Raw genomic sequence first — 24,755 nt, forward strand, 5'->3', positions numbered from 1 at the left:
CCCGGTGCCGCGGATCTTTTGTTTCCCTGCGGGGCTCCGAGCCGCATAGTCTGTCAAGGCCGACTTGGAGCTGGAGTGTGTTCGAGCCGAGGCCGGAGTCGGAGTGGGTTCCGACTGTCAGCGCCGGGAGGGTACAGCGGAGGACGCCGAGGGAGCGCGCCCCTCCGTCCACCGGCCTGTGGGACTGGGACCCGGCCCAGGCCTGTCCGATGGGGCGCGGGGCCCCGGCGATGAGCCCCCGCCTCCGTCCCCGCGTACGCGGCCCGCCGGCCTCCGCTTGAGCCCAGCGCACCCCGTAGCGCCGCCCCCGGGCCCGCGCCCCCGGCCGGCGCGCGCTATGGAGCCGGGCCGCGGCGGCGTCGAGACCGTGGGCAAGTTCGAGTTCTCTCGCAAGGACCTGATTGGACACGGCGCCTTCGCGGTGGTCTTCAAGGGTAGACACCGCGAGGTGGGTGAAGCTCCCGGGGGGATGCCCCGCACTCTGGGACTTCCAGTCGAACACCTTACCTCCGGTGATCCGTAGAGGGACCCAGTTAAGGACCCCAGCCCCGGAAACCCACCTGCTACTCCAGCTTTAGAAACCAGGAGACGCCAGCCCAGGATTCTTTAGTCCCGATGTCAGACCAGAACCTAGCCTGGGACTTCATCCACTTAGAGTCCAGGCCCGGCTGACAGACTACCTGTCTGCCTCTGGCATCCTTCCATTCCAAGACCCTTGGGACAGCCACCCTGAGCCATCTATGTGTTCCCAGCTTGGTGGGGAGCAAAGTAGGGGGGGGGATGTCTTCAACCCTGAAGGTCCACGTTTGATTTTTCAGAAGCACGACCTGGAGGTGGCCGTCAAATGCATTAACAAAAAGAACCTTGCCAAGTCCCAGACACTGCTGGGAAAGGAAATCAAAATCCTGAAGGTGAGCCAGCGGCGCCTCGAGGGAGGGGGAGAGGGTGGGTGAGCTCTTGTCTTGCTCATGAGAAACTTGGATTTGTGTCCTAGGAACTGAAGCACGAAAACATTGTGGCATTGTATGACTTCCAGGTAAGGCCGGAGGCAGCTGCTGTTGGGCTTGGGGGAGGGGTAATGCTATACTTGCCCAGGTCCTATCCACAGCCCCAGGCCCTAGGTTGGGGGAGGGGGTTGGGCTGGAGCCCCCTGAGGGCAGCTGATGGCTCTTAGATTAGTATTTGGTTTAGGTGAAAAGGATCTGGGTTCAAAATGCCCTGTCTCTGGCTTGTCCAACTGTAAGGCCACTTCCAGGGGAAACCTCATCTCTGGTCCAAGTTTTTCCTGGATTTCCCTAGCTTATTTGTTGCCTGCATGGGAAGGAAGGCCGCCATAAATGCTAGTGTTGAATCTTTGACGATTGACTAGGTCACACTGTTCTTGTGGTTTGTTAGTGTACCCTGGTGCCAAGACCCTTTTCCTCTCTATGTTGTCTGACCTAGTGGCCCTTACTGAGACTGGTGTCCCAGCCAGGCCCACCTGTCTGGGCTGGCGGGTTTGTTTGTTGACATTGCTTCAGCGGCCTGGCATTGGCCAACCCACTCCTGCGTCAGAGGCTGGAAGGGGGAGGGGTTGTTGGAGATTCCTTCTTGCCGGCAGTTGGGGCTGGGCCCACTCATCCGGTCCGGAGGATGCCTCCACCTCTGTACTGGCAGCCTGAGCAAGCAAGCCAGCTGACCACTCAGCTTCTGTGCTGCCTTCCAGGTCCCCCAGCCGAGTGGTGGCAGGGGCTGTAGGCCCTGGATGCTCCGTGTGGGGACCAGGAACCCTAGGTGCTGGTCCCCGAGCAAAGTGCTGACTAATGATTTTGAAACCTGTTTACTGGGGCCACGGGACCAGCCCTGGCTGAGGGAAGTTCCCAGCGGGCAGCTAGCTGTGTTTTGGTGGCCTCCTCCCCTTCCTTCCTTCCCTTCCTCCCCTGCACCTCTTCCAACTTTACCTTGAGGGCTGTGACATGTCATGAGGTGACATGTGGGCAGGGCCAAAGTCCTGTGTGGCAGGGAGTACCTGGCAACAGCTGGAAACATGGTGTTCTGGGTTCAGGAGGTTGCCCCTCGGCAGCCTGCCTTTCCTACCTTCCCCATGCATTTTCCTCCCCTATCCCCGGTGCTGTGGGAAGGGGGATGTGCTTCTCAGGGGAACCAGGGCTGAGTAGATGGCATGACCTTCATAGGGACAGACTCTGGCCTTCGTTGCACCTTGCTCGGTCACTTCCAGTCCCACAGTCCTCTGCCTGGGCATTCCTATGGAGGCCACTTTAGGCTTGAGGCCTGTCCCCTTAGGTTTCCACTTGGTCTGCTTCATGCAATTGAGCCACCTGCCGTTTCTTTCAGTATTGGCAATGCTGTGGCTCTCTTTGCCCAGAGGAAGTGCTGAGAGATATCAGTCCCTTACCCTCTTTAGGGTCCAGGGTCCTTCACCTCATGGCACGGGGGATTAGGGCTGGAGAGATGGCTCAGTCAGTGGTTAAGAGCACTGACAGCTCTTCCAGGGGTCCTGAATTCAAATCCCAGAAACCACATGGTGGCTCACAACCATCTGTAATGGGATCTGATGTCCTCTTCTGGTGTGTCTGAAGACAGCTACAGTGTACTTATATATAATAAATAAATAAGTCTTTAAAAATATATATAAATTTAAAAAGTTGTCCAATCCCCGTGCAGATGGAGACCTGCTGTCCTGTCTCCTCTTAGATATCCCAGCAGGTTTTGTGTTGCTCCATGGAGATGTGTCCCTTTCCTGACATACCACCCCCACTGTCCTCCACAGTCTCTTAGAGAAGGAAAGAAGCCTCAGTTTCTTGTCATACACTGATGTCTCACCTGCTCTGAAGAATCACACTTGGTTCCTTATTGGAATGATAGCTCACAGGCTCAGTGTTCTCTGACTGCAGTGACGTGCTCTCCGAGGTTGGACTACACTGGCAGTACTGTCAGGCCATGGGTTAGGGCAGTGGGAACACAGGTGGTATTTGCTCCTGTCTCTGTTGCTGTGGTGGTTATTTAAGGTCATGTGGTGCCTAGGGCCTGACCTAGGTGGTTCATTTTACTAACCTAACCCTCCTGAGGGACACAAGCTATTCTGGGATTCTGGCAAGTCAAAATGTGGTCATGACTGTCCTTGGGCTCTTTGGCTAGGATTGATAAGTAGATGGATTCCTAGAAGTCGGAGCCCTGGGCAAGAGGTGTGCATACTGTAGTTTGAGGGACTGTTGTCAGATTGCCCCCCAGAGAGGCAATGCCAGTGGTTATCTGGCAGTTGTCCATCTCTTAAAATTGTACTGGCTCAGAACTTACCCTTTCAGTAAAATCTCACTAGTGGTTTTGTTACTTTTTTTTTTTTTTTTTTTTTTTTTCTGTTATTTTTTGTTTGTTTTTTGTTTTGCTGTTCTTTTGTTTGTTGTTGAGACCCAGTGTTTTTGTGTAGCTCTGGCTGTGGCTGTCCTGGAACTGGTTCTGTATACCTTGTCTCAAACTCTGGTGATTCACTGGCTTCTGCTAGGATTAAAGGCTTGCACCACCCTTGGGCTGCTAGTGTTTCTTTTTTCTTTTAAATTTATTTACATTACCTTGGATCACACACCCCTTCTCCCAGTCCCACCCTTACAAATTCCTTCCGCACTAACCCCACCCCTTCTGAGAGAAGGAGAAGCCACCCAACCCTGAGACTTCAAGTTGCTGTGGGCTTAAATTCATCTTCTCCTAATGAGGCTGAACGAGGTAGTCTAATGAACTAATGTGTAGGGGTCTTTCTTCTATATGTGTATGAGGCAGGTCTGTACTATGCATAGACCAGGAGAAGTGTTAAATGACTTGTAACTGGAGTTATAGGTAGTTGTGAGTTGTATGAGGAGGGTGCTGGGTGTTCTTCACTGGTGGTGTGCTTGCACATATGTCTGTGAGGATGACAAAGCCCTGGAACTGGAGTTACAGACAGGTGTGAGGTGTCACTTGGGTGCTGAGAATTGAACCAGGTCCTCTGGAAGAACAGCCAGTTCTGTTTTTTTTTTTTTTTTTTTTTAATATGGGATTTCTCTGTATTACAGCCCTGAGTGTTCTGGAACTCACTTTGTAGACCAGGCTGGCCCTGAACTCACAGGGTTCCACCTGACTGCCTCCTGCTTGCTGGGATTAAAGGCGTGGGCCACCTTACCTTAGACAGCAGCTAGTATTCTTAGCTGCTAATATCTCAGAGTAGTGGTAAACAAATTTACTTTGTCTCCCATGTTGGAAGCAGTGCCAGTCAAGTGAGACTGGTGGTAAGCTGCCTCTCCATGCCTGTGTTTTTCACCTGGAAAATATCCGGGTCTGTGGTGACAACTGAGTAAAAGTTCTTACAGCTGTGCCCACTTGGTACTGACTGTTCGTGTAGATTTTTCTGATGGTGTATGGGCTCTTTATAAAATAAATGTTCTTTTGTTTTAGGTTGCACATAGGAGTCTCTCCTCCCCCTTGTTTGCTTGTTTGTTTGTGACAAGGACTCGCTCGAGCACTGAGGTAGCCTGGGCCTCCTGGTGTATCCAGTTTGCTCTCAGACACCTGGCAGGAGCAGGTTAAGGGAATTTGGCTGTGGGTTCTAGTTCATCATAACAAGAAAGGTGGAGGACTGGCCAGATGGCTCAGTGGTTAAGAGCACTGACTGCTCTTTCAGAGGTCCTGAGTTCAAATCCCAACAACCACATGGTGGCTCACAACCATCTGTAATGAGATCTGATGCCCTCTTCTGGTGTGTCTGAAGACAGCTACAGTGTACTTTAAAAAAAAAAAAAAAAAAAAAAAAACAAGAAAGGTGGAGTGGAGTTCATGACAGTGTGAACATGATTATTTCCATATGTTGTTTGTTCAGGGATGTAAGGAGCTCAGACTGCAAGGTCCTCAGCTATAACCTTCAGCCATTCTTCTAGCCATGACGGCTCCACAGTGTCACCAGCTTGGGCCAAGTATTCAAACATGAACCTGTGCAGGCATTTTACATTCAAACCATAACCCTGACCAGGTGTAGGGCGCACTCTAATTCCAGAATTTGGGCCAGTGAGGTAGGCAGATCTCTTAGGTTCCAGGCCAGCCTCCTTTACATAGACCCTGTCTCAAAAAACAAAAACCTACAACACCAGCCCCTCCTTGAATCTGGGGCCTATAGTATATTTAACTCATACTCTTGTGAGTTAAACCTCCAACTCCCTGCACTGAGTCCACCAGAGGTTTGGGGAGACAACTGGAACATGGGCTTCGTCAAGGAGGGACGAAGCTCTCTCCTCTAACATTCAGTGTCTGGACTTGTTCTTTCTCTGGGAGAGTGGGCACTGGCAGAGTCGGTATCAGGATGTAAGTGGGTTCCATTAGCCCTTGCCTGCTTGCCAGCCTTAACCAGCCTTAACTACTGCTGACTCCCTGGAGGCTAGTACGCTGTCTGGCCGGTTCCCTGAAGCCCTCCACCTTGCCAGGTTGCCCAGGGGTGAGTCACTTGGACCTTGAGACAGACAGCTCTCCTGAGATCTGCTTTAGAAGAGAGCCTGTAGTCCTGGCCTGGGATGGGGTTTGGTTGTAGCTTCCCACTCACGGAGATTGTGCTTATCCTGTGGACTCAGTCAGAGAAGAATAGGCCGGTTCAGATAATCTGCAGTCTGTATCTGCAAAGTTGAATATGCATTTTTCTCTTTTTTATTGGGGTGGGCTGGGGAGTGGGGAGACTATCCCTGACTTTGGCCTGGAGCTCACTGTAAACTAAGTAGGCCCTGAGTTCATAGTTGAGTTTGCCTCTGCCTTCCAGGTGCTGAGATCCAAGGCATATATACCACCACACCCACCAGCTACCACACCCAGCTTCTCCTTAGTCATTTGATTCAGGGTCTTCAGTAGCCCAAGGCTAGCCTTAAACTTCTTGACTTTCTAATGTTCTTCCTTCTTGGGATTAAAAGCACACACCAATCAAACCATTCAGCCTTCTGGCTCTTTTTTTTTTTTTTTTAAGATTATTTTTACTTTATCTGTTTGATAGTGTCAGATTCCCAGGAACTGGAGTTGCAGACATTTGTGAGCTTCCATGTGGTTTCTGGGAATTGAACTCAGAACCTCTGGAAGTGTTCCTAACCACTGAGCCATCTGTCCTGCCCCAGCTTTCAGGGTTTGAATTTGATCCTCTTCCTGCATCATCTTACTAGAGGCAGGGAACAGATGTGCACCATTATGCCTACTTGTTTTTATTTTTAATCACTTTATTTTCATATGGATATTTTTGCATGAATAATGTATGTCTACACCACTTGTGAAGGCCAGAAGAGGGTATTAGATCTTCTGGAACTGGAATTAGAGGTGGTTGCCATGTAAATGATGAGAATCAAATCATGGTTCTCTGGAATCTGAAAGAGCATCCAGTTCTCTTAAACACTGAGCCATCCCTCCATGTATGTGTGTATGTATGTATGTGTGTATGTATGTATGTGTGTATGTATGTATGTATGTATGTATGTCTTTTAGACAGAGCTCTGTAACAACCCTGGCTGTTTTCAAACTGGTTTTGTATACCAGCTGGCCTCGAACTCACAGATCTACCTGCTTTTGTTTCCTGAGTTAATCTGCTGGGGTTAAAGTCATGCATCACCTCTGCCCAGGCCCCATCATTTTATGTAGAACTTTTAAATGTCTGTATATGTTACAGGGTGGCGTGCACACTGCAGTGCTGCTGTGGTGATTAGAGGACAGCTTAGTGGAGCTGATTCTTCAACCATGTGGGATTCTGGGGACTCAGGTTGTCAGGTAGCTTTACCTACCCATAGGGTCATCTTTATTTTGAAACATTTAAAGGTGTGTGTGTTTCCCTGTACATATGGTAGTGCACCATGTTTGTGAGGTATCTACTGAAGCCTGCTGACAGACTTGAGGTTTTTTTTTTTTTTTACCTTTTGAATTGTAGATAACATACAAGTGTGGAGGGTGCAGAGCCTGTGGCTGTGTGGGATAGATAACCATGTTCTAGAGGCTTCCTGCCTTCTACAGCTTGCCCTGTGTTACTTTGGTCTCCTGCCTGGTTAGTTTGTATACTTCCTGCAAGCAGATTGACTCTCTGTTGAAATTAGGTTCTGTCTTTAAGTGGGGAGTGAGTCCTTTTCTGACTGTACTGTTTGTGGTAGGTAAGATGTCTGTTGTGGTCAGAATTGCAGTAGATAGATTTTTGGAGTATGGTTTTAGAGAGGAACTATATGGAATTGTATTCCCAAGGGTCCACTCTGTGTCCTCTGCTCTCTCTGTGGCTATCTGGGGTCTGACTACTCACAATGCAGAAATTGATATATGGCAGTAGGCTTGGAGACCTACCTGCCTCCTCTAAGAGGCTAGCCTGGGTCAGAGAACTACAACAAAGGGTAGTTGCTGAAGCCCAAGGGATGGAGTGGACCTTCCTTACACAGGTCACTCCCCTGTAGCACCACCTAGTGCTATGAGCAGATTTCCCTTCTGTCAACTGTCCAGAAGAGCCCAGATTTGCTGTGGCTAGAGCCTTGCCACCTTAAGTGGGTCAGTGCCTGATACTTGCCTGCCAGATCCAGCCTGAGATCACCAGACCAGAGTGGAGCAGGCAGAGGGTGGAGAGCTGGGATCCTATTAAGCAAAATATCTCAGTGTCTGGGGCGGGGCAGCCTCCTACGTGCACAGATGCCCGTGCAGCTTCTCAGGATGCTGGACTCTTGGGCCAGCAGTGAGTGCCTGTGGGTAGTAGGCCCAGCTCCTACGGGAGTGCTGGTTCTGTTCTGTCTTAGTTTTCTTTTTCCTTTGTACAAGAAGGATAGCTCAGCAAGAGGATGTGTGCCTCCAAGACCTGCTTTGCTTTGCCACCAGTGTGACTAGCCCACTAGCCACTCTGTCACCTTCTTCAAGGGCTGGGCAGTGGCAACTGGCTGCCACAGTGGCAATTTTAGGAGCCCAGGGCATTCTCCATTATGGTGAAGACTTTCTGCTACCCCGTGGTAATGGGAAAGCAGTCCCTGAGAAGGAAGGGGTACTGTCGGCTCAGAGTCATGGAGTGTGTGCTAGGGAAGCAGTCTTAAACTCCCGAGAGTCTGGCAGTAGAAACCAACTGAGCAGAGCAGAGGCCAGAGAAGTGATCCTGAGTGAGCTCAGGGTGGGGAAGCTCTGACCATTGTGGTTGTGTTCTGGCCTCTGTCTGCTACTCCCCATTCATAATGAAGGGGACAGGTCCCAGTGAACCATTTTCCTGGAAAAGCTCTTGCTTGGAGGCCCTTCTTGCTTTGTGGTTTACCAACTCCTCATTCCCTCTAGGCTGGAGACGGCCTGAGCCAGCTCTTGAAGACAGGCAGTAAAGTTCCAAGTTGGGTGGGACTGGTTGGGTGTTGGCTTAGGCAGGGAGATGGAAGATGGCTTAGAAGGCAGCCTGCCTGGGCGAGCCCGGCTGCTGCACAGAGCTGGGCATGTTCATTTGTGAAACTGGCTGGGGAACGTCCTGTCACTGGTCCACTGTGGGGCTCATGGAAATCAAGCACAGAAGCAGGAGAGTGTACAGGCCTGAGAGGCTTGCCAAGATGGTGCTGCCAGGGAAGGACTAAGGTCATTGCTCAGGCCTGGTGGAAGCACTTGCTCTTTTTGCACAGTAGGTCTGAGTGGGGCAGTAAGGTCACTGTTGTGAATTGTGGACCTCACTTCATGCTGAGGTCTTTGTGTAGATGCTGAAGGCCTGTGGTTCATCAGCAGCTCTGCCTCTAGTGTGTCAGGATAAGTTTAGGGGGTGCTGGCTGCTACCAGTAACCCTTGGTTAGGAATCCTGGCTTAGTAGCTCTAAGGGAGGTATACCATCTTGGTCTTCCCAGATCTTGTTTGTCCTTGTCACTGTCCCTGCTTGTCCTGCCTAGGAGGGTGAGTTTGGGGTTCTGGGATAAAACATGATCATGTCCTAATCATAAGGACAGGCCTGGGTATTCACCTTCCACTCTCTGGGGTATGTGTGTGTCCCACAGCAGGTGGCCCCAGAAGCCTCCCTTGCTTGGGCTGTAAGCTGAAGCCACAGAGACAGGCCTTCTCTGATACAGAAGGGAGCAGGGTGTGTGTGTAGTAGTGGCTATTTATGGGTCCTTATCTCTGTCACCTTTGCTGTGCCCTAGCCTTCCCCTAGCTCTCACTGCTGACAGGGCCGCATGCTGTTTCTTTATTTTGGTCCCCATCCTACCTGGATGTTGTCCCTCCATCCATCCTCTGCCCCTAACCTCTTTCCTATTCTGTTTCTGAGCCTACCTTTGTGGTTCCAGACTGCAGACTTTACAGAGCATGGCCTGCCCCAGAGTTTCCTTCCCTTGTAGCTGACTTGGAGGCAGAGGCAGGAGTGGAGCCAAATGGGGCCAAGCCAAGGCTCCTCCCCTAGGGCAGGGCAGGAAAGTTCAGGCAGGGACTTAGGGTCTTGGTATTCAGGCCTTCATGAAGCAGTCTAGGCCCATTGTTGTAAATGTCCTCCCTCCCACCCAGGCTATACTCAGCTTAGTGACACTTGGCAGCACACAGCTGAGAGCTACCTGAGTACACTTCTCTGCTGCCCCTCTGGTGCATGAGTGGGATCTTCACACATTTACATCCTAGGTGTTTAGTCACTCTTGGGATGTTCATGTGGAGGCACTAGCCTTGGGGGTTGGGAAGCTGGGCAGAAGACAGAGTGGAGGTCCTGAGTGTCTGAGTACATATTTTGGGCAGCTGTCTAGTGGAACATTGAGTTAGCATTGGTTGGTTTGCTGGGGTCAAGTGGTTATGAGGGTATCTGTCCCCCATTTAGCCTTCACAGGCCATGAGAAGGGTTTTTTTTTTTTTTTTTTTTCTTTTTTTTTTTTCTTTTTTTTTTTTTTTTTTTTTTTTTTTGCTGTCCCCTCTTGGTCTAGGCCCAAGAAGAGAGATTTGAGGTCCCTCGCATCTCTCCATCTATAACTGAGTTCCTGAGGATTGTAGGTTGCTTAGACCCAGCCTGACTAGCTTGATTATACCCCCCAACCCCGAGGTTCTAAGTTTCTAGTCAGTGAAACAGGTGAGAGTGGTTTTTTTTTTTTGTGGCCACGAGAGGTATGATTTGCTAGGGGAGACACCACAGCAGGCTGTTAGTGTTGAGTAATTGATTAGATGAGGGAGTACATTGGTACCCAGTAAGGATCTAAGTTAGAGAGAGAACAGTGGAGGGAGACCCGGGTGCCTCTTGCTAAGAAGTTTGCATTAGCCTCTAAAGCCCCACTCACTAGGCAAGATCTGGACAACTGGAGGTCTTTTTGCTGACTGACAGCACCAGCCTTTAATCTGTTTTGTAGACTCCAGAGCTGGGAACAGAGCAGGTCTTGGACCTAAGAGTTAAGGCCAGTTCCCTGTGAACATGAGTCAACTTCATAGGTAATGGTCCATGTGCACATCAGCTTTTCCTACCCTGAACCTTATGGAGATCCTTAGACCTAGGGTCTGAGACACTGAGGCCATGTTTGGTATGACCATGAAACAGGGATGCACACCCCAAGCCTCTTGCCACATATGTCCTGTTTCCTAGACTGAATCCTGGCCACAAAGGACACCTGGACCTGGCCATGTTCACTCTGCTCTGGTGCCATGGACCAAGGGCTCTTAAGTAATGTCCAGTGAGAAACTATGTAAGGTATTCTTCCATCGTAAATGGCTTGTTCTGTCTTACAGGAAATGGCTAATTCTGTCTACCTGGTCATGGAGGTGAGTTCTCATGGGCCCAGTGCAAGCACAGGGCCCAGCAGGATAGGCATAGGTGGGTATAAACATGCACTATTGACATTCCTAGCTGGGATTTTGGGAATACCTACACTGGACATGTCCAAGAACTTGGTATGGGGATTAATGCATCTGAGTCAGACTGAGATAATTTGGCCAAGTTCTCATGGTGTGTCCTTTGTCTTTTGCAGTATTGTAATGGTGGAGACCTGGCGGACTACCTGCACAGTGAGTAGGCTCACCCTCTCCGCTCTGTTTCTAGCTTAAAGCGCTGCAGCTTGATTTGTCCCCTGCGTGATTGTGGCATTGATCCTCCTGCTTTGGGGCTATATAGGAAGCAAGTCCAGCTCTTTTAGGCCCATCAACCTGACTACCCTCAGCTATTTGTGAATTATATCCCAAGTGCTGGGTGGATGGCTTAAGCAGAATACTCAGGATCTGCTGTTTTGGCAGGTATTAGGACACAGGCCAGGGTCTGAGCAAGCAGTGTTAGGCACACACACAGGGATGGTTTGCAGTTTTCATGGTAGGGCAACCAGCTTTAGAGTCTGTGGGGTTGAGCCAAGAGATCTCTGGGAGATTCTGCGGCTACAGACTGGGGTACTCCCAGCAGAGCAGGGAAGCTTCAGGCAGCAGGAGAGCTCACGTTGAGATGAGCAGAGTGAAGGAATATCGCTGTCTCTTCATGGGATGCTCTGAGGGTTGGGGAAAGAAAGGCAAGTGGAACCAGTGTAGGGACCTTGTCCCAAGACCTGGAGGGAGGCAGTGCCTGTCCACGGTTATCTTGGCAAGCATGAAACAGAAGGCAGTTTGAATTGGTGGCTCAGAGCAGCTCTTCCCAGATGATGCTTTCTGGCTCCAGCTGTGACAGAAGTGACAACCCCTTAGCTTCCTTTTTAAGGGTAGGGACTCCCCCTGAGCACCTTTCTTCAGAGGGACACAGACATTTAGAACAGTCTCCTGTTGTTTGAGTCTGCTGCAGCCTCTGGACACCTCCCCAGACTGACACCGTCGTCTGGTTGAGCCATCAGAGACACACTGGGTCTAGGAGGGGTTGTGTGTCTTCTGGGATGGGGCAGTTGCAGAAGTGCTATCCTTAGGCTCCTGGCCTGTCGGCTCACTGTGTGCTCAAGTTCACGTGGCTAAGCTGTGCTTGGCTTTGCCCACTCAGTATTTGTTCCTGTCCCCTGGGGCAGTCACACAGCATGCTGCACCCATGACCTTCAGTAGTTGGGTGGTTCCTGGCAAGGCTCCAGGCCCCACAGGTGTCTGTGGGGGAGGAAAGGGTGAGCAGGCCAATACAGGCCAGACCTGTAATCTCGAGTGCCTCAGGGTGCTCACAAAACCCCCTATGCCTGTGTGTGTTTGAGCTCCACTGAAGGTTCCCTAAGTAGCCACCTGCCAAGTGATGGGGCTGTGGTGAGCTGGTGTCCCAGCAAAAGGGGTTGGGGCAGCCTAGACTCAATCTGAAGTGAATTTTGTTCTCAGTGGGCATGTACCAAGCATGTATCTAAGGTGTCATCCTGCCATGTTCTGTGTTGGTAGTCCTTGCACTTTGCTTTTTCAGACCTGGTTACCAGTGAGGTGTGACTTGCTGTGGCTTCTACCTGGGAGGGAGTTAGCTGATTATCTGACATCTCCACTCTGAGTTACTGTTAGTGAGGCCTATGCTCAGTTGAGCCTGAATATATAGAGCTCCGGACTCTGCATCAAGTTGGCATACCCATTGTTTGCAATTTGCTTTTTAAAAGAAGTACTTCTGCCAGACATTTGAGGCTCAGGTCTTTAACCCCAGTACTCTGGAGGCAGAGGCAGACACATCTCTGAGTTCAAGGCCATCCTGGTTTACAGAGTGAATTCCAGGACAACTAGAGCTGCACGGTAAAACCCTATGTGAAAAAACCCAAACACAGAGAGAATATAAACCTTTTAATTTTATGTGTATAAGTGTTTGGTTTGTCTGTCATGAAGACCACCTGGTACTTTCCAGAGGGTATTGGAAACCCTGGTACTAGAGTTACAGATGGTGGTGAGTGAGCCACCGTGTGGGTGGTAAGAAGCAGCTAGGTTCTCTTTGAGAGCTGTGAATGCTCTTAACTGCTGAGCATCTCTCTGGCCCCTGTATCTACTTTTCACATACTTACTTTTGGAAGCCACTGTGGTCTAGAGGGTAAAAGACCTACTCGAGAACTAGGGACTGAGTCTGGTGATTGATTTGCCATAGGGATAGGGACTATCTAGGAGTTACTCAGTGGAGAAGTAGAAATCAACACAAGCTAACCCTATCATCAGCCAAGGGCTAGCAGTGTGGATTTGTATGGGGGGGGGGCGGTCCTACAAGACTATGTGGGGAGAGGGGAGGTAGATCAACTTGCTTCTAGAAGTTGCAAGACAAGTTGGCCTTGGTGCCTGAAGGCTTGCAGATGGGTTGGCTCTGTGCTGGAAGGCCTCTGTAGAGTGGACTGGTGCTTAGCCCCTGAGCTTATCTCTCTACAAAGCCATTGACACTTTCCAGGGAGAGATCATGATGTCCCAAGCCTACCTTCTCTTAACAGCTATGCGCACACTGAGTGAAGACACTGTCAGGCTGTTCCTACAACAGATTGCTGGTGCCATGCAGCTATTACACAGCAAGGGCATCATTCACCGGGATTTGAAGCCCCAGAACATTCTGCTGTCCAATCCCGGGGGTCGCCGTGCCAACCCCAGCAACATCCGAGTCAAGATTGGTGAGATCTGTTTGGGTGGTGGTTCCCTGAGAGATTATAGCAGGGGACCCTTCCCACAGAAATTTTAGATAAAGCCATCTGGGTGCTGCCTCTTCCTGCAGCTGACTTTGGATTTGCCCGGTACCTCCAGAGCAACATGATGGCAGCCACACTCTGTGGTTCTCCTATGTACATGGTATGTACCCATTCATGGTCCAGAACCACTTAAAACCAACACCAAGCATCCTGATGTTGCAGTCAGAGCTGGGGTTAGCCTCCAACCTGAGACCCTTTGTAGGAATGTCATACCTTCTAAGGTTCAGTCATGGCCTCATTTTTGGATTGTAGATAGTTGTGCACCATTTTGCCACAGTTAGAACTGTCTGGTGGGTGCTTGTGTGGTATGTGTTGGTTGTTTAGTACCTAGCAGGTACCTTCTCCAGTTTGCTGCTGCCTGGCACCTGTTACTGGTTCTTACATGCTGCATACAGTGATACTGACCTGTGTTGTCATCCTGTAGGCTCCTGAGGTCATCATGTCCCAGCACTACGATGGGAAGGCTGACCTGTGGAGCATTGGCACCATTGTCTACCAGTGTCTGACAGGGAAGGCCCCTTTTCAGGTGAGTGAGCCTCATGGCACTAAGGTCCTAGTGAATCCCCAAGGCCCTAGAAGGTAAGGGTCAGTGGGTGGCATTCAGGGTAGGTTCTCAGAATGGAAGGATACAGAGTTGTCTGATGAAGAGTCAGTTTGAGATCATTGATTGGTACCAGACTTGGTGGCAGCCCTTATCACAGCCTGTGCCATGGGTTACCATAATTCTGCATTTTCTTATTAAAGGTAGCCCTAGGCCATGCCCAGTCAGTTCTGACCTCTGCTGCACGAGCACATCCTGCCTAACAATAACCCTCTTGCCTAGGGCTTAGGCCAAACCTCAATATTTGGTTAGTTAGAGGTTACCTCTACTATGACCTCCCATCCCCCAACCCCTTGCTTCTAAAACATAATAAATATATTTTGCCTGGAAGCAAAGTCTGCATCAAGGAGAGTTTGAGAACCGAGGGCTTTGTCATTCTTGGCAAGAAGTGGCATTGATGTCTGTAGTGACCTCAGACTGGTGAGCCTGACATAGCTCCTAGTCAACGACTGACTGCCCAGATCAGGAGCTACCCCAACTACGCCCTGAGACTAGGATCTCAGCCCCTGAGCCTCCCAGACGTGTCCCCAACAGATACTCAGTGAGGGATTCCATGCTCATCTGTGGGATATATACCCAGCCATGGCCACCCCATTTTCAGTTGGAGGGACTGATGACTCCCTCCTCACCTGACTTCCCATTGTCCTCATGTGGACATAGCACATGAGCTTCCCAGTGGTCTTCTCCCTGGGATGGCTGGGGATAAAGACACTTGAGGGGCTAGGCAGTGGTAGGTGGCAGGCCCTGTGGTAACAGGTAGGTCCTTCACAAGTCTGAACTTTTTCATTGCTATCTCAACAGGCCAGCAGCCCTCAGGATTTGCGCCTGTTTTATGAGAAGAACAAGACACTAGTTCCTGCGTAAGCAGCCCTCCTTTCTCCCCAAGGTGGGTCCACCCTGGCACCCACAGTCTATTCAAATACATCTGCTCTTTCTTCCAGCATCCCTCGGGAGACATCAGCTCCCCTGCGGCAGTTGCTCCTGGCTCTGTTGCAGCGTAACCATAAGGACCGCATGGACTTTGGTGAGCACAGGCCACCTGTCACCTTGCTTGGTCTTGGGCATTACCTTTAACTGCCTTATGCTAGCTGGCCTTAGTGAGCACGCAGGCACCTGTTGTTTACCAGCTGCTGTCAGTCCACAGGACCACAGTGTGCTGGGTTCCCAATTTCAGCAAATCCAGCAGACTGAGTCCTGCTGAAATGGGGGTCACATGTTCTCTGAAGCCATTTTCTGGGGTCCTGATCCTCTAGGTAGCTGTGGCCTGGCTTTGACACCCAGGGCTCTGGGGTAAGTCTGGGTCAGGGGCATCAAGATAATTTTTTCCTTTTATCCACAGATGAATTTTTCCACCACCCTTTCTTAGATGCCAGCACCCCCATCAAGAAGTGTGAGTCTCTTGCAGTCTTGGGCACAGACAGGGCTTGTGACATGTTCCCCAATGTCTGTAGGTGACACATTGGTATCTTGGGAGATACTCTGGAAAGGTGAAATGCCTCATTCTGCCTTTCCTTCAAGGCCATGTGTACCTGGGTGGCTCTGCTGTCATGGGCTTGGTAGCACTGGAGGTGATATTTGCAGGGTGGCATCACCTGATACTGGCTGCTTGTCACTGTGGTGTTAGTCAGAGGCAGCCGTGTCTCCAAACCTGCAGTGGCATCTGGCCGAGTGCACACTGACCCACTTCCCTTGTAGCCCCACCTGTGCCTGTGCCCTCATATCCGAGCTCAGGGTCCGGCAGCAGCTCCAGCAGCAGCTCCGCCTCCCACCTGGCCTCTCCACCGGTGAGTTGACTTTTTGGGTTTCTGTTGGGCCATGGACTGTGATGGGTTTGCAGTAGATCTAGCTGCCTCTGGCCCTTCAGGCATGATGTGTATAGATTCTGTCCTGCTTGACTAGGGAAGGGATCTCCTCTCATTGATGCTCAGTGAGCGTGCTGTGGAACTTAAGCCTCATCTGAATGTCTCTTCAGAAGTGTTTGTTGGGCAGTGATAGTGTCTGGGTTTGACCCGGTCCCCTAGGCTCTCCCATGACTAGGAGTGGCTCTGTGGTCTGTGTGTGGTGGTAGGGGCTCACTATGTTAGTGCTCATTCTGTGAGGAGTATAGCCCACAACTGCGCCAGCATTGTCACCTGCCCGGGGGCCGAAGTGCTTCTGTGTGGTATCTGGTTGGTGTTGGTTTGCAGTGGCACCCTCCTCAAAGGGACACTACACTGTCCTCTGACTTGTTACTGTACAGAATTGGAGAGGTAGGGTGCAAAGGCGGTGAACGGTGCCCCAGACATGGATTCTTCATGAATGACTAGAGCTAAAGGCTTTTGAGCAGAATGTGTATGAACTCCCAGCACTAACCCTAAAGAGGAGTTTCTCTTTACTGTTTGAAAGAAAGCTCTGCGTGCTGCAGACAGTCTAAGCCCAGCTTCCCTTCTTTGTACCGTGGGTCTGAGCTCCACTGTGGTCTGCACCAGTCAACCAGGTTGGTGGCCTGTGGGCTCAGTTTACCAGCCCTGTTCCATTCTACAGTCCCTGGGGGAGATGCCACAGCTGCAGAAGACCCTTACCTCCCCAGCCGATGCTGCTGGCTTTCTGCAGGGCTCCCGGGACTCTGGTGGCAGCAGCAAAGACTCCTGTGACACAGATGACTTTGTCATGGTCCCAGCCCAGTTTCCAGGTCAGGCCCATTCTACAGTATTTGTTGGACATGGGGTGCTTGTTTGGGGTGTGGGAGCATGACAGATTTGCCAGAAAACTCTCTCTAGGTATGACATGAGCGTGATTATAGAGGCCTTTGATTTGCGAGCGTAGGGTTCAGACCTGTGCTCACTTAGAATGAGCATCCAGAGCTGTGAGCTTGCTGGGGATACTCTGACCCCACAGGTGTGTCTGGAGAGCCTTTGTGTTCAGGTGATGCATATACAACACAAAGGTGACTGAGAAGGGCTGCCATTTACTTTTGTCCTGGAGTAGACTGCTTGCACTGGGGCCCTACAAAGCCACTTTATTAGCATGTAATTGCACTGCCCTGATTGCAAGCTCAGTGAGAGGAGGGACATTGGCCATTGGCATGAAGAATCAGGGGAGAGCAGAGGACACCTTGGTTAGATGCCATCTTCTTCCACAGGTGATCTAGTCGCTGAGGCAGCCAGTGCCAAGCCTCCACCTGATAGCCTGCTGTGTAGTGGGTGAGTCCTTTTGACCTCTGTTCAGGGATAAGGTGGGTCTTTAGGGGAGCCAGCGCTATCTTGCCTGGCCCAGTCTTGCCTGGGAATAAGGCCATTGTGGGAAGCCTGTTGAGGGAGTTTGAGTGCATGGATCAATCTCAAGGTGTCTACTTATCCCTTCTGCCACTAGGAGCTCATTGGTGGCCTCTGCTGGCCTAGAGAGCCACGGCCGCACCCCATCTCCCTCTCCGACCTGCAGCAGCTCTCCCAGCCCCTCTGGGTAAGCATAAATAGACATCAGTGACACTCAGAGTCATGACCACGCTTCTTGGCACGATCTGCTGAATCTAAAGGTCCTGTATTTGCTCAGATCTGACCTTGGCAGTGTGGATGTCCTGCTGAAGGCCTATTGAAGTACAAATGGGTTGATGAGGGGACCAACTGAGAATACTGCTTTCAGGACCGCTGCTAGGTTAGATTATAGCCAACAAATACACAGGGCTCACACAGATACAGTTTTGAGTGGTTACAGTGTAAAAGCCAGCTGACTTCAGGCCTGGCCAAAGTTGAGACTTTTTACCAAAATGTCTGGGGCTGAACTTCTTTCCAGTGCTGTCTACAATGGTTGTCCTCTCTTCACAGCCGGCCTGGCCCCTTCTCCAGCAACAGGTATGGTGCCTCGGTCCCCATTCCTGTCCCCACTCAGGTGCACAACTACCAGCGCATCGAGCAGAACCTGCAGTCGCCCCCTCAACAGCAGACAGCCCGGTTAGTGTCCCTGACCTTAGTGAGAGTCCTGCCACTAGTGGGGACAGGTTTCAGAGTTCTGTAACTTCCCGGGGCTCCTAAACTCATTGAACCCATCTTCTTGGCAAGCTGTGTTTGGTAGGAGACTTCACCTGCCATGTCTCTGTTTGCAGGTCCTCTGCCATCAGAAGATCAGGTAGCACTAGTCCCCTGGGCTTTGGTCGGGCCAGCCCGTCACCCCCCTCCCACACTGATGGAGCCATGCTGGCCAGGAAGCTGTCACTAGGAGGTGGCCGTCCTTATACACCCTCTCCCCAAGGTGAGCAAATCTTGGAATGGGAACTGGTAGGCATTCCCTTCCCATCTGTAAGTGTATGGATGTGAGGACTCCCTCTGTTTGCTGTGGTCTGATGTAGCCACTCTTTTCCTACCAGTGGGAACTATCCCAGAGCGTCCCAGCTGGAGTAGAGTACCCTCCCCACAAGGAGCTGATGTGCGGGCTGGCAGGTCACCACGACCGGGTAGGTGTGGCACAGTCCCCTACTGTTTGTAGAGCCGGCATGGGACAGTAGATGACCTTCTTGTATGGCCTTCCCTCCTGTCGTGAGGGAGAAAGTAGGAAGCTCTGCCATAGTGTAGCTTCAACCTTTGGATGCCTCCTGCTGCTCAGTTCCTTGTAGACCACAGCTGTGTGGCTTTAGACAGATTGCACAGCCTTTCTGTGCCTGTGTGATACAGAGGCTTTCTGAGGTAGCTATGAACATTCCTCTGTTCATGGAGTGCAGGATCCACAGAATGGTTGTCTCAGAGGCCTTGAGTGGGGCAATGGCTTATCTGGTACACATTCCGGTGGGCCTGTATGAGGACCTGAGGTTAGTAATGCAGTCTGTTCCTGTACCCAGGGTCCTCTGTGCCTGAGCACTCTCCACGAACCACCGGGCTGGGCTGCCGCCTGCACAGTGCCCCCAACCTGTCCGACTTCCATGTTGTGCGTCCCAAGCTGCCTAAGCCCCCAACAGACCCACTGGGAGCCACCTTCATCCCACCCCAGACCAGCGCACCCCAGCCATGCCCAGGGCTACAGTCTTGCCGGCCACTGCGTGGCTCACCTAAGCTGCCTGACTTCCTACAACGGAGTCCCCTGCCCCCCATCCTAGGCTCTCCCACCAAGGTAATAGCTTCTAGGAGGGACAAGGGGTGGGAAAGGACTGGGTGCTTTGGTTGCCTGTTGGGCTTCATCCTCAGGCTGCTTCCCTGGAAAGGCCTAGTGGGGTTAAAGAGCTGGTTCCTGGTAGGGCCTGTAACCCTAGTGGCTTCTCACCCTTACTTTGTGAGGCCTCACACAATTGGGATTTCTGGCTTTCCTGACTGGCCCTGCAGTTCATCTTGGGAAGAAAACCTGGGCCCCATGTCTGTTTGCTGACCGTGGCTGCGTTTCTTTGCTGGCATGGTACTACTAGGTGTTAGGTGTAGGCTGATTTGGGTGTGTGAAAGATTAGACTAGGCATTGTGGTACCTACTTACCTATAAGCTCAGCTTTTTGAAGGATCTGAATATTGAGGCTAGCATGGGCTCCATTTCAAAAAATGTCATAAATTGGGTTTGCCACCTCAGAGAGATTGCCTAGTTTTGTTTGTCTTAGTTTTCCTTTTTTGGGAAAAGGGACCCTAGGCAGCAGCACCATTTCATGATGTATATATGTTCTCAGCTTTGGTCTGGAGGGAAGGATTTCCTCCCTGGGCCCCGTCTTGTGCTTTGGTTTCTGAGGTCTTCCAGAACATTGAACTTTCTCAGTGCTGCCCTTCCCTCCTAGGCTGGGCCCTCGTTTGACTTCCCCAAAGCTCCCAGCTCTCAGAACTTGCTGACCCTGTTGGCTAGGCAGGGTGTAGTGATGACACCGCCTCGGAACCGCACACTGCCTGACCTCTCAGAGGCCAGTCCCATCCAGGGCCAGCAGCTGGGCTCTGGCCTTCGGCCCACTGAAGATACCAGGGGCCCCTTTGGCCGGTAAGTGGAGTGGGAAGACTCAGATCATGTGCTTCTGGCTGCCCAGAGTGGCAGGTATTGGAGATACCTTGTGTGCTCCAGCCTGTTTCCTTGTGTGAGAGATTTGAGAAGTCAGTTAAAGAACTGAAGCGTCGTCCTGAGTTATGAATTCAGTAGTCCAGTTATGCCTGGCCTGAGGAATGGTTATGTGCAGAAATATGTCCAGCTGGCTGGCCAGAGGCCATCTCCCACATTACTGCGCTCCTCCCCCCCGCACCTCAGGTCCTTCAGTACCAGCCGCCTTACGGACCTGCTGCTTAAGGCTGCATTTGGGACACAGGCCTCTGACTCAGGCAGCACTGACAGTCTACAGGAGAAACCTATGGAGATTGGTATGTGAGGGATCTATGGGGCTACTTGTGGCCAGTCTGGTATGAACCCATCCCTGAGCCTGTCTTGTTCTTCAGCTCCCTCTGCTGGCTTTGGAGGGACTCTGCATCCAGGAGCTCGTGCTGGAGGGGCAAGCAGCCCAGCACCTGTGGTATTTACTGTGGGTTCCCCACCCAGTGGTACCACACCACCCCAGAGTACTCGCACCAGAATGTTCTCAGGTAAGGTGTGTGCTGAGGAAAAGCAGCATGTAGGGTGGAGGTTTTGAAGGCCAACTCTTGTTGTGTGACACAGTCCTAAAGTATAGACCATGAAGTATGTGGCATTTCCAACATGCACAGTGATGGTAACCAAGATGCTAGTTTTTATGTCCACCTGCCCTGAAAGGCCACCCTGTGTTGGCTGGGGGTCCTAGGCTCCGGCACAGATCCATTAGGGCCGCTTCACAGTGATGGCAATGGTTCCCTTTTCTTACCATCTCTAGGAAGATGGCGCTAGAGTATTCCAAGATGAAGCCCCAGGGTGCTAGTGCCTTTGACTGTGTTCCTTCAAAGCCTCAGGAGGTTGTGAACTGAGGCACATCTGAACTCTAGAGATGGAGTTTAGAGTGCCAAAGGTTACAGGGTAAGCAGCAGGCAGGCTGCCTGTCCCTTACCAGCCATCTACCTACAGTGGGCTCTTCCAGCTCCCTGGGCTCTACTGGCTCTTCCTCTGCCCGCCACTTAGTGCCTGGGTCCTGTGGAGAAGCTGCGGAGCTTTCTGCCCCAGGCCACCGCTGTAGCCTTGCTGACCCCCTTGCAGCCAACTTGGAGGGGGCTGTGACCTTCGAGGCTCCTGACCTCCCAGAGGAGACCCTCATGGAGGTGAGGCTTGTGTGGAGGTGACAAGCATGGGTGCTCCCTTCTAACCTGCCTGCTTCATACTTAGGGGAGAGATGCCCTTTGGCAGATCAACCATTCAGCCCTGCTGTACACTAGTGTATCTCAGGCTCTCACCTTTATTGCTTCCTCAGCAAGAGCACACGGAAACCCTACACAGTCTGCGCTTCACACTAGCCTTTGCACAGCAAGTTCTGGAGATTGCAGCCCTGAAGGGTAGTGCCAGTGAGGCTGCCGGGGGCCCTGAGTACCAGCTTCAGGAAAGTGTGGTAGCTGACCAGATCAGCCAGTTGAGCCGAGAGTGGGGGTAGGTGTTACCTGGGGATGGAGAATGGCTGTCAGTATTTGTGCCTCTGACTTGCCCCTGACCTGTTTGTTGCTCTCTAGCTTTGCAGAGCAACTGGTTCTGTACTTGAAGGTGGCTGAGCTGCTGTCCGCAGGCTTGCAGACTGCCATTGACCAGATTCGGGCTGGCAAGCTCTGCCTTTCGTCTACTGTGAAGCAGGGTGAGGAAGTGGGCTCAGGGAGGTGGTGCTGGGGTAAGAGTGAACAAGCCTGAAGTGGGAGGGGAAGTCAAAGCGCAGGCTGTGCTCAGCACAGTGTAAGTATATGGGTATACCCAGGACAGAGCTACTTGGGATTGATGTGGCTGTGGCTGGTGGGGGTTATAGCTCCTGCATGGGTGTGACATGCCCTTCCATGAGGGCGTGTGGGCCATTGCTATGGACCTGAGATGATTGACACCTCCACCCTAGTGGTTCGCAGACTGAATGAGCTGTATAAGGCCAGTGTGGTATCCTGCCAGGGCCTCAGCCTGCGGCTTCAGCGCTTCTTTCTGGACAAGCAACGGCTGCTGGATGGGATCCATGGTGTCACTGCAGAGCGGCTTATCCTTAGCCACGCTGTGCAGATGGTATGGGGTAATCTGTGCTGTGTCTGGCAGGGCTTAGGACATTGTTCCTAGGTCCCAGGGGCTGGGACTCTGAAGTTAGGTGTGGTGTTCCTGGGACCTGACATAGTGATCCTGTGCCCTGTGCAGCTTATCAGCTGAGGTAGCATCCTAGCCCTCTCCCCGAGGTCGTTTCCTCAGCTAACATGGAAGGCCTCTGTGAGGAGAACCCCGTTTGTGGGTCTGAGGCAATGTTTCTACTTTGACATACATATACTCCTTACATGAGGAACATGTTCATAGGCCTTCCCCCATCTCTTCCTTTCTGAGTTAGCTGTGACCCAGTTAGTGATTAATTGCATTGTCAGCCATGGTGGTAGGGACGGCAAGGAGTGGGTGCTTTGAACACTGCCATCAGTGCCCCTTTGCTCGCCCTGGGGGAGGAGTTGTATCGAGATGGGACAGACAACACAGTGGCCACCAAGCAGGCAGGTCATGTAGCTCTATGGGCACCTGTAAGCTAATTCCTTCACCCTTTTATGCTCACAATATGACCACAGATGAAGCTATAAAAACTTAGTGTGCTGAGCAGTCAGTCCCCCTGTCTGGCCAGCTATGCCCAGTTTTGCTGTTGCCCTGTAGGTACAATCAGCTGCCCTCGATGAGATGTTCCAGCACCGAGAGGGCTGTGTACCTCGATATCACAAGGCCCTGCTATTGTTGGAGGGGCTGCAGCACACTCTCACGGACCAGGCAGACATTGAGAACATTGCCAAATGTGAGTGTCCTTCCCTGTACCTGAGTGGGGTGGCAGGTGTGTCCTCCCTGCCTCATGCTCTCTCCTCCATTCCACAGGTAAGCTGTGCATCGAGAGGAGACTCTCAACCCTGCTGAGTGGCATCTATGCCTGACTACCTGCTGCCAACCTGCAGGGTAGGGTCTGAGACCTGGCAGACTGTCCTCAACACTGATCCATCCGATGGTGCTGAGACTGACCAGCCAACTCCAGCAGAGATTCTATACTGTGGACCTGTGCAGACTGGTGCAATCCTTCCTTCCCAGGCTGCCAGTCTCTGCTAGCAGGTAGATGTCAGAGTGCCAGGGACAGCTCCCTTACCTACTGGGACAGGAGTTTCTGAACATACTCTTCCTAGATGGCTCCTCACAAGCAGGCATGGCGCCAAGAGACGGTAGATTGGTGCGAGTGGGCACCTGCCACCTGCAAAGCCCAAGGCAGCCCTGCAGACAGGCGAGGCCCTGAGACTGTTGCTGACTACAAGCCAAAGCAAGCTTTTTCTCACAGTTCACTTGCCCCATTGCTCGTCTAAGAAAAAAGGGTATGGTCTTCTGGCCTCCTGATCTCTCTAGGAACTTCTCCCTCTGAGACTACCCACCCAGCTTTTTCAGTCACCGGAGCACTTTATGCATACAGAGACTGGAGAACCTAGCCGGCAGTGCAGACTGCTGGGAACCTGCCTCCTGTTCCTGGCTTTCGTCCTCCAAGATGCTGTATAGATGCAGACCTTGTCTTCATGTATAAAAAGCCCAGTGTTCACCTCCTCCTCCTCCTGTGTCTGGTCTTTGGAGGGAAGCAACAGGCTCGCCTCCGAAGGGAGAGACAGTCCTCGTGTTTAAATGTTCATTAGGGACAGTCATCGTGTGAAGCACCATGCTTTCTAAACTTCTCAACTTCCACATTTTACTCCTAAGATGTGTCCCCACCCTCCCAACACTTTTTTTCTTCATAAAAGGAAACTTTAGATGTTTAAGGATTGGAAGGGTGGAGGCAGGACAGGCCAAGCATCACACTGGATGCTGCCCTTGTAGGAGATGGTGCCAGCCACATGGCCGAGGCTGCAGCATGTGCTGCTGGCCATCTCTTAACTTCCCGTGAGGATGGCTGACAGGGCAGTGCCCTGTCCCCGTCTTCCCCATGCAGTGGGCACATGTGGGTGAAGAATAACATGTGCAAACATGGCCCCTGTAGAGCTTTTCTGCCAGTCTGGCTCCTGAGCTTGGTTGACTTCAGGGTTTGTGCTGAAGCTCGTCTTCCAGGCTCCAGGGTGGACACAAGCTAATACTTTCCTAGGCTCCCTGGTCTGCCAGTCCTTTGTCACCACAATGTCCGTGCATACTTGAAAGTATCTGCGTGTCCACACAGCAGATGTGGGGTTTCTGTCCCACAACAGCATTCAGAATTATAGGCCACACACAGACAAACACGTTTTTCTTTGCAATACTTGAAATACTGCCACTGTGCTTGGTTGTACAAGAAAGCGAATCTCTAAGACCAGTCTCTTCCTTAGTCACCCCATTGCATGTAACATGTTGTATTTATTGCTTTGTGGCCAACTGGAACCCAGAGCCACCAGGGAGGCTAGTGCAGGGGTTCCTTACCCACCACCTGGTTCCTAAAGGCTCCTGGGTGGCTGTGTATGGGTGTGGCTGGCTGTGTGTGGTGTGCGCCAAACCTGCTCCTAAAGCAGTGCTCAGGCCTGTCAATTTCAAGATGAGTTTGTGAGTCCCCCCTTTTGTGTTTCACTGTGTCATATCAGTTTAAAAAAATAAAATTTGGATTTATTTATGTGT

General features: G+C 51.5%; 1 protein-coding gene across 2 annotated transcripts; it reads left to right on the plus strand.

Annotated features, from left to right (window-relative positions):
• ULK1 (unc-51 like autophagy activating kinase 1) lies at positions 1-24,755 on the plus strand. Of its 2 annotated transcripts, none has more exons than XM_080940760.1 (28): positions 1-448; positions 819-911; positions 995-1,036; positions 10,663-10,695; positions 10,902-10,938; positions 13,266-13,439; positions 13,541-13,614; positions 13,939-14,040; positions 14,917-14,975; positions 15,057-15,139; positions 15,455-15,505; positions 15,811-15,899; positions 16,639-16,786; positions 17,237-17,297; positions 17,467-17,556; positions 17,919-18,044; positions 18,197-18,342; positions 18,458-18,544; positions 18,926-19,194; positions 19,837-20,030; positions 20,292-20,401; positions 20,477-20,620; positions 21,072-21,262; positions 21,412-21,584; positions 21,665-21,783; positions 22,033-22,190; positions 22,809-22,944; positions 23,022-24,755. In XM_080940760.1, exons 1-28 carry the CDS (start codon positions 338-340, stop codon positions 23,075-23,077), a joined length of 3,156 nt encoding a protein of 1,051 aa, XP_080796886.1. In that variant the 5' UTR covers positions 1-337; the 3' UTR covers positions 23,078-24,755. The 2 variants fall into 2 exon arrangements, with proteins under 2 accessions (XP_080796886.1, XP_080796887.1); XM_080940761.1 differs by having other exon boundaries at positions 21,126-21,262.

This window comes from Micromys minutus (genome assembly GCF_963924665.1).
Source record: "Micromys minutus genome assembly, chromosome: 29".
NCBI lineage: Eukaryota > Metazoa > Chordata > Mammalia > Rodentia > Muridae > Micromys > Micromys minutus.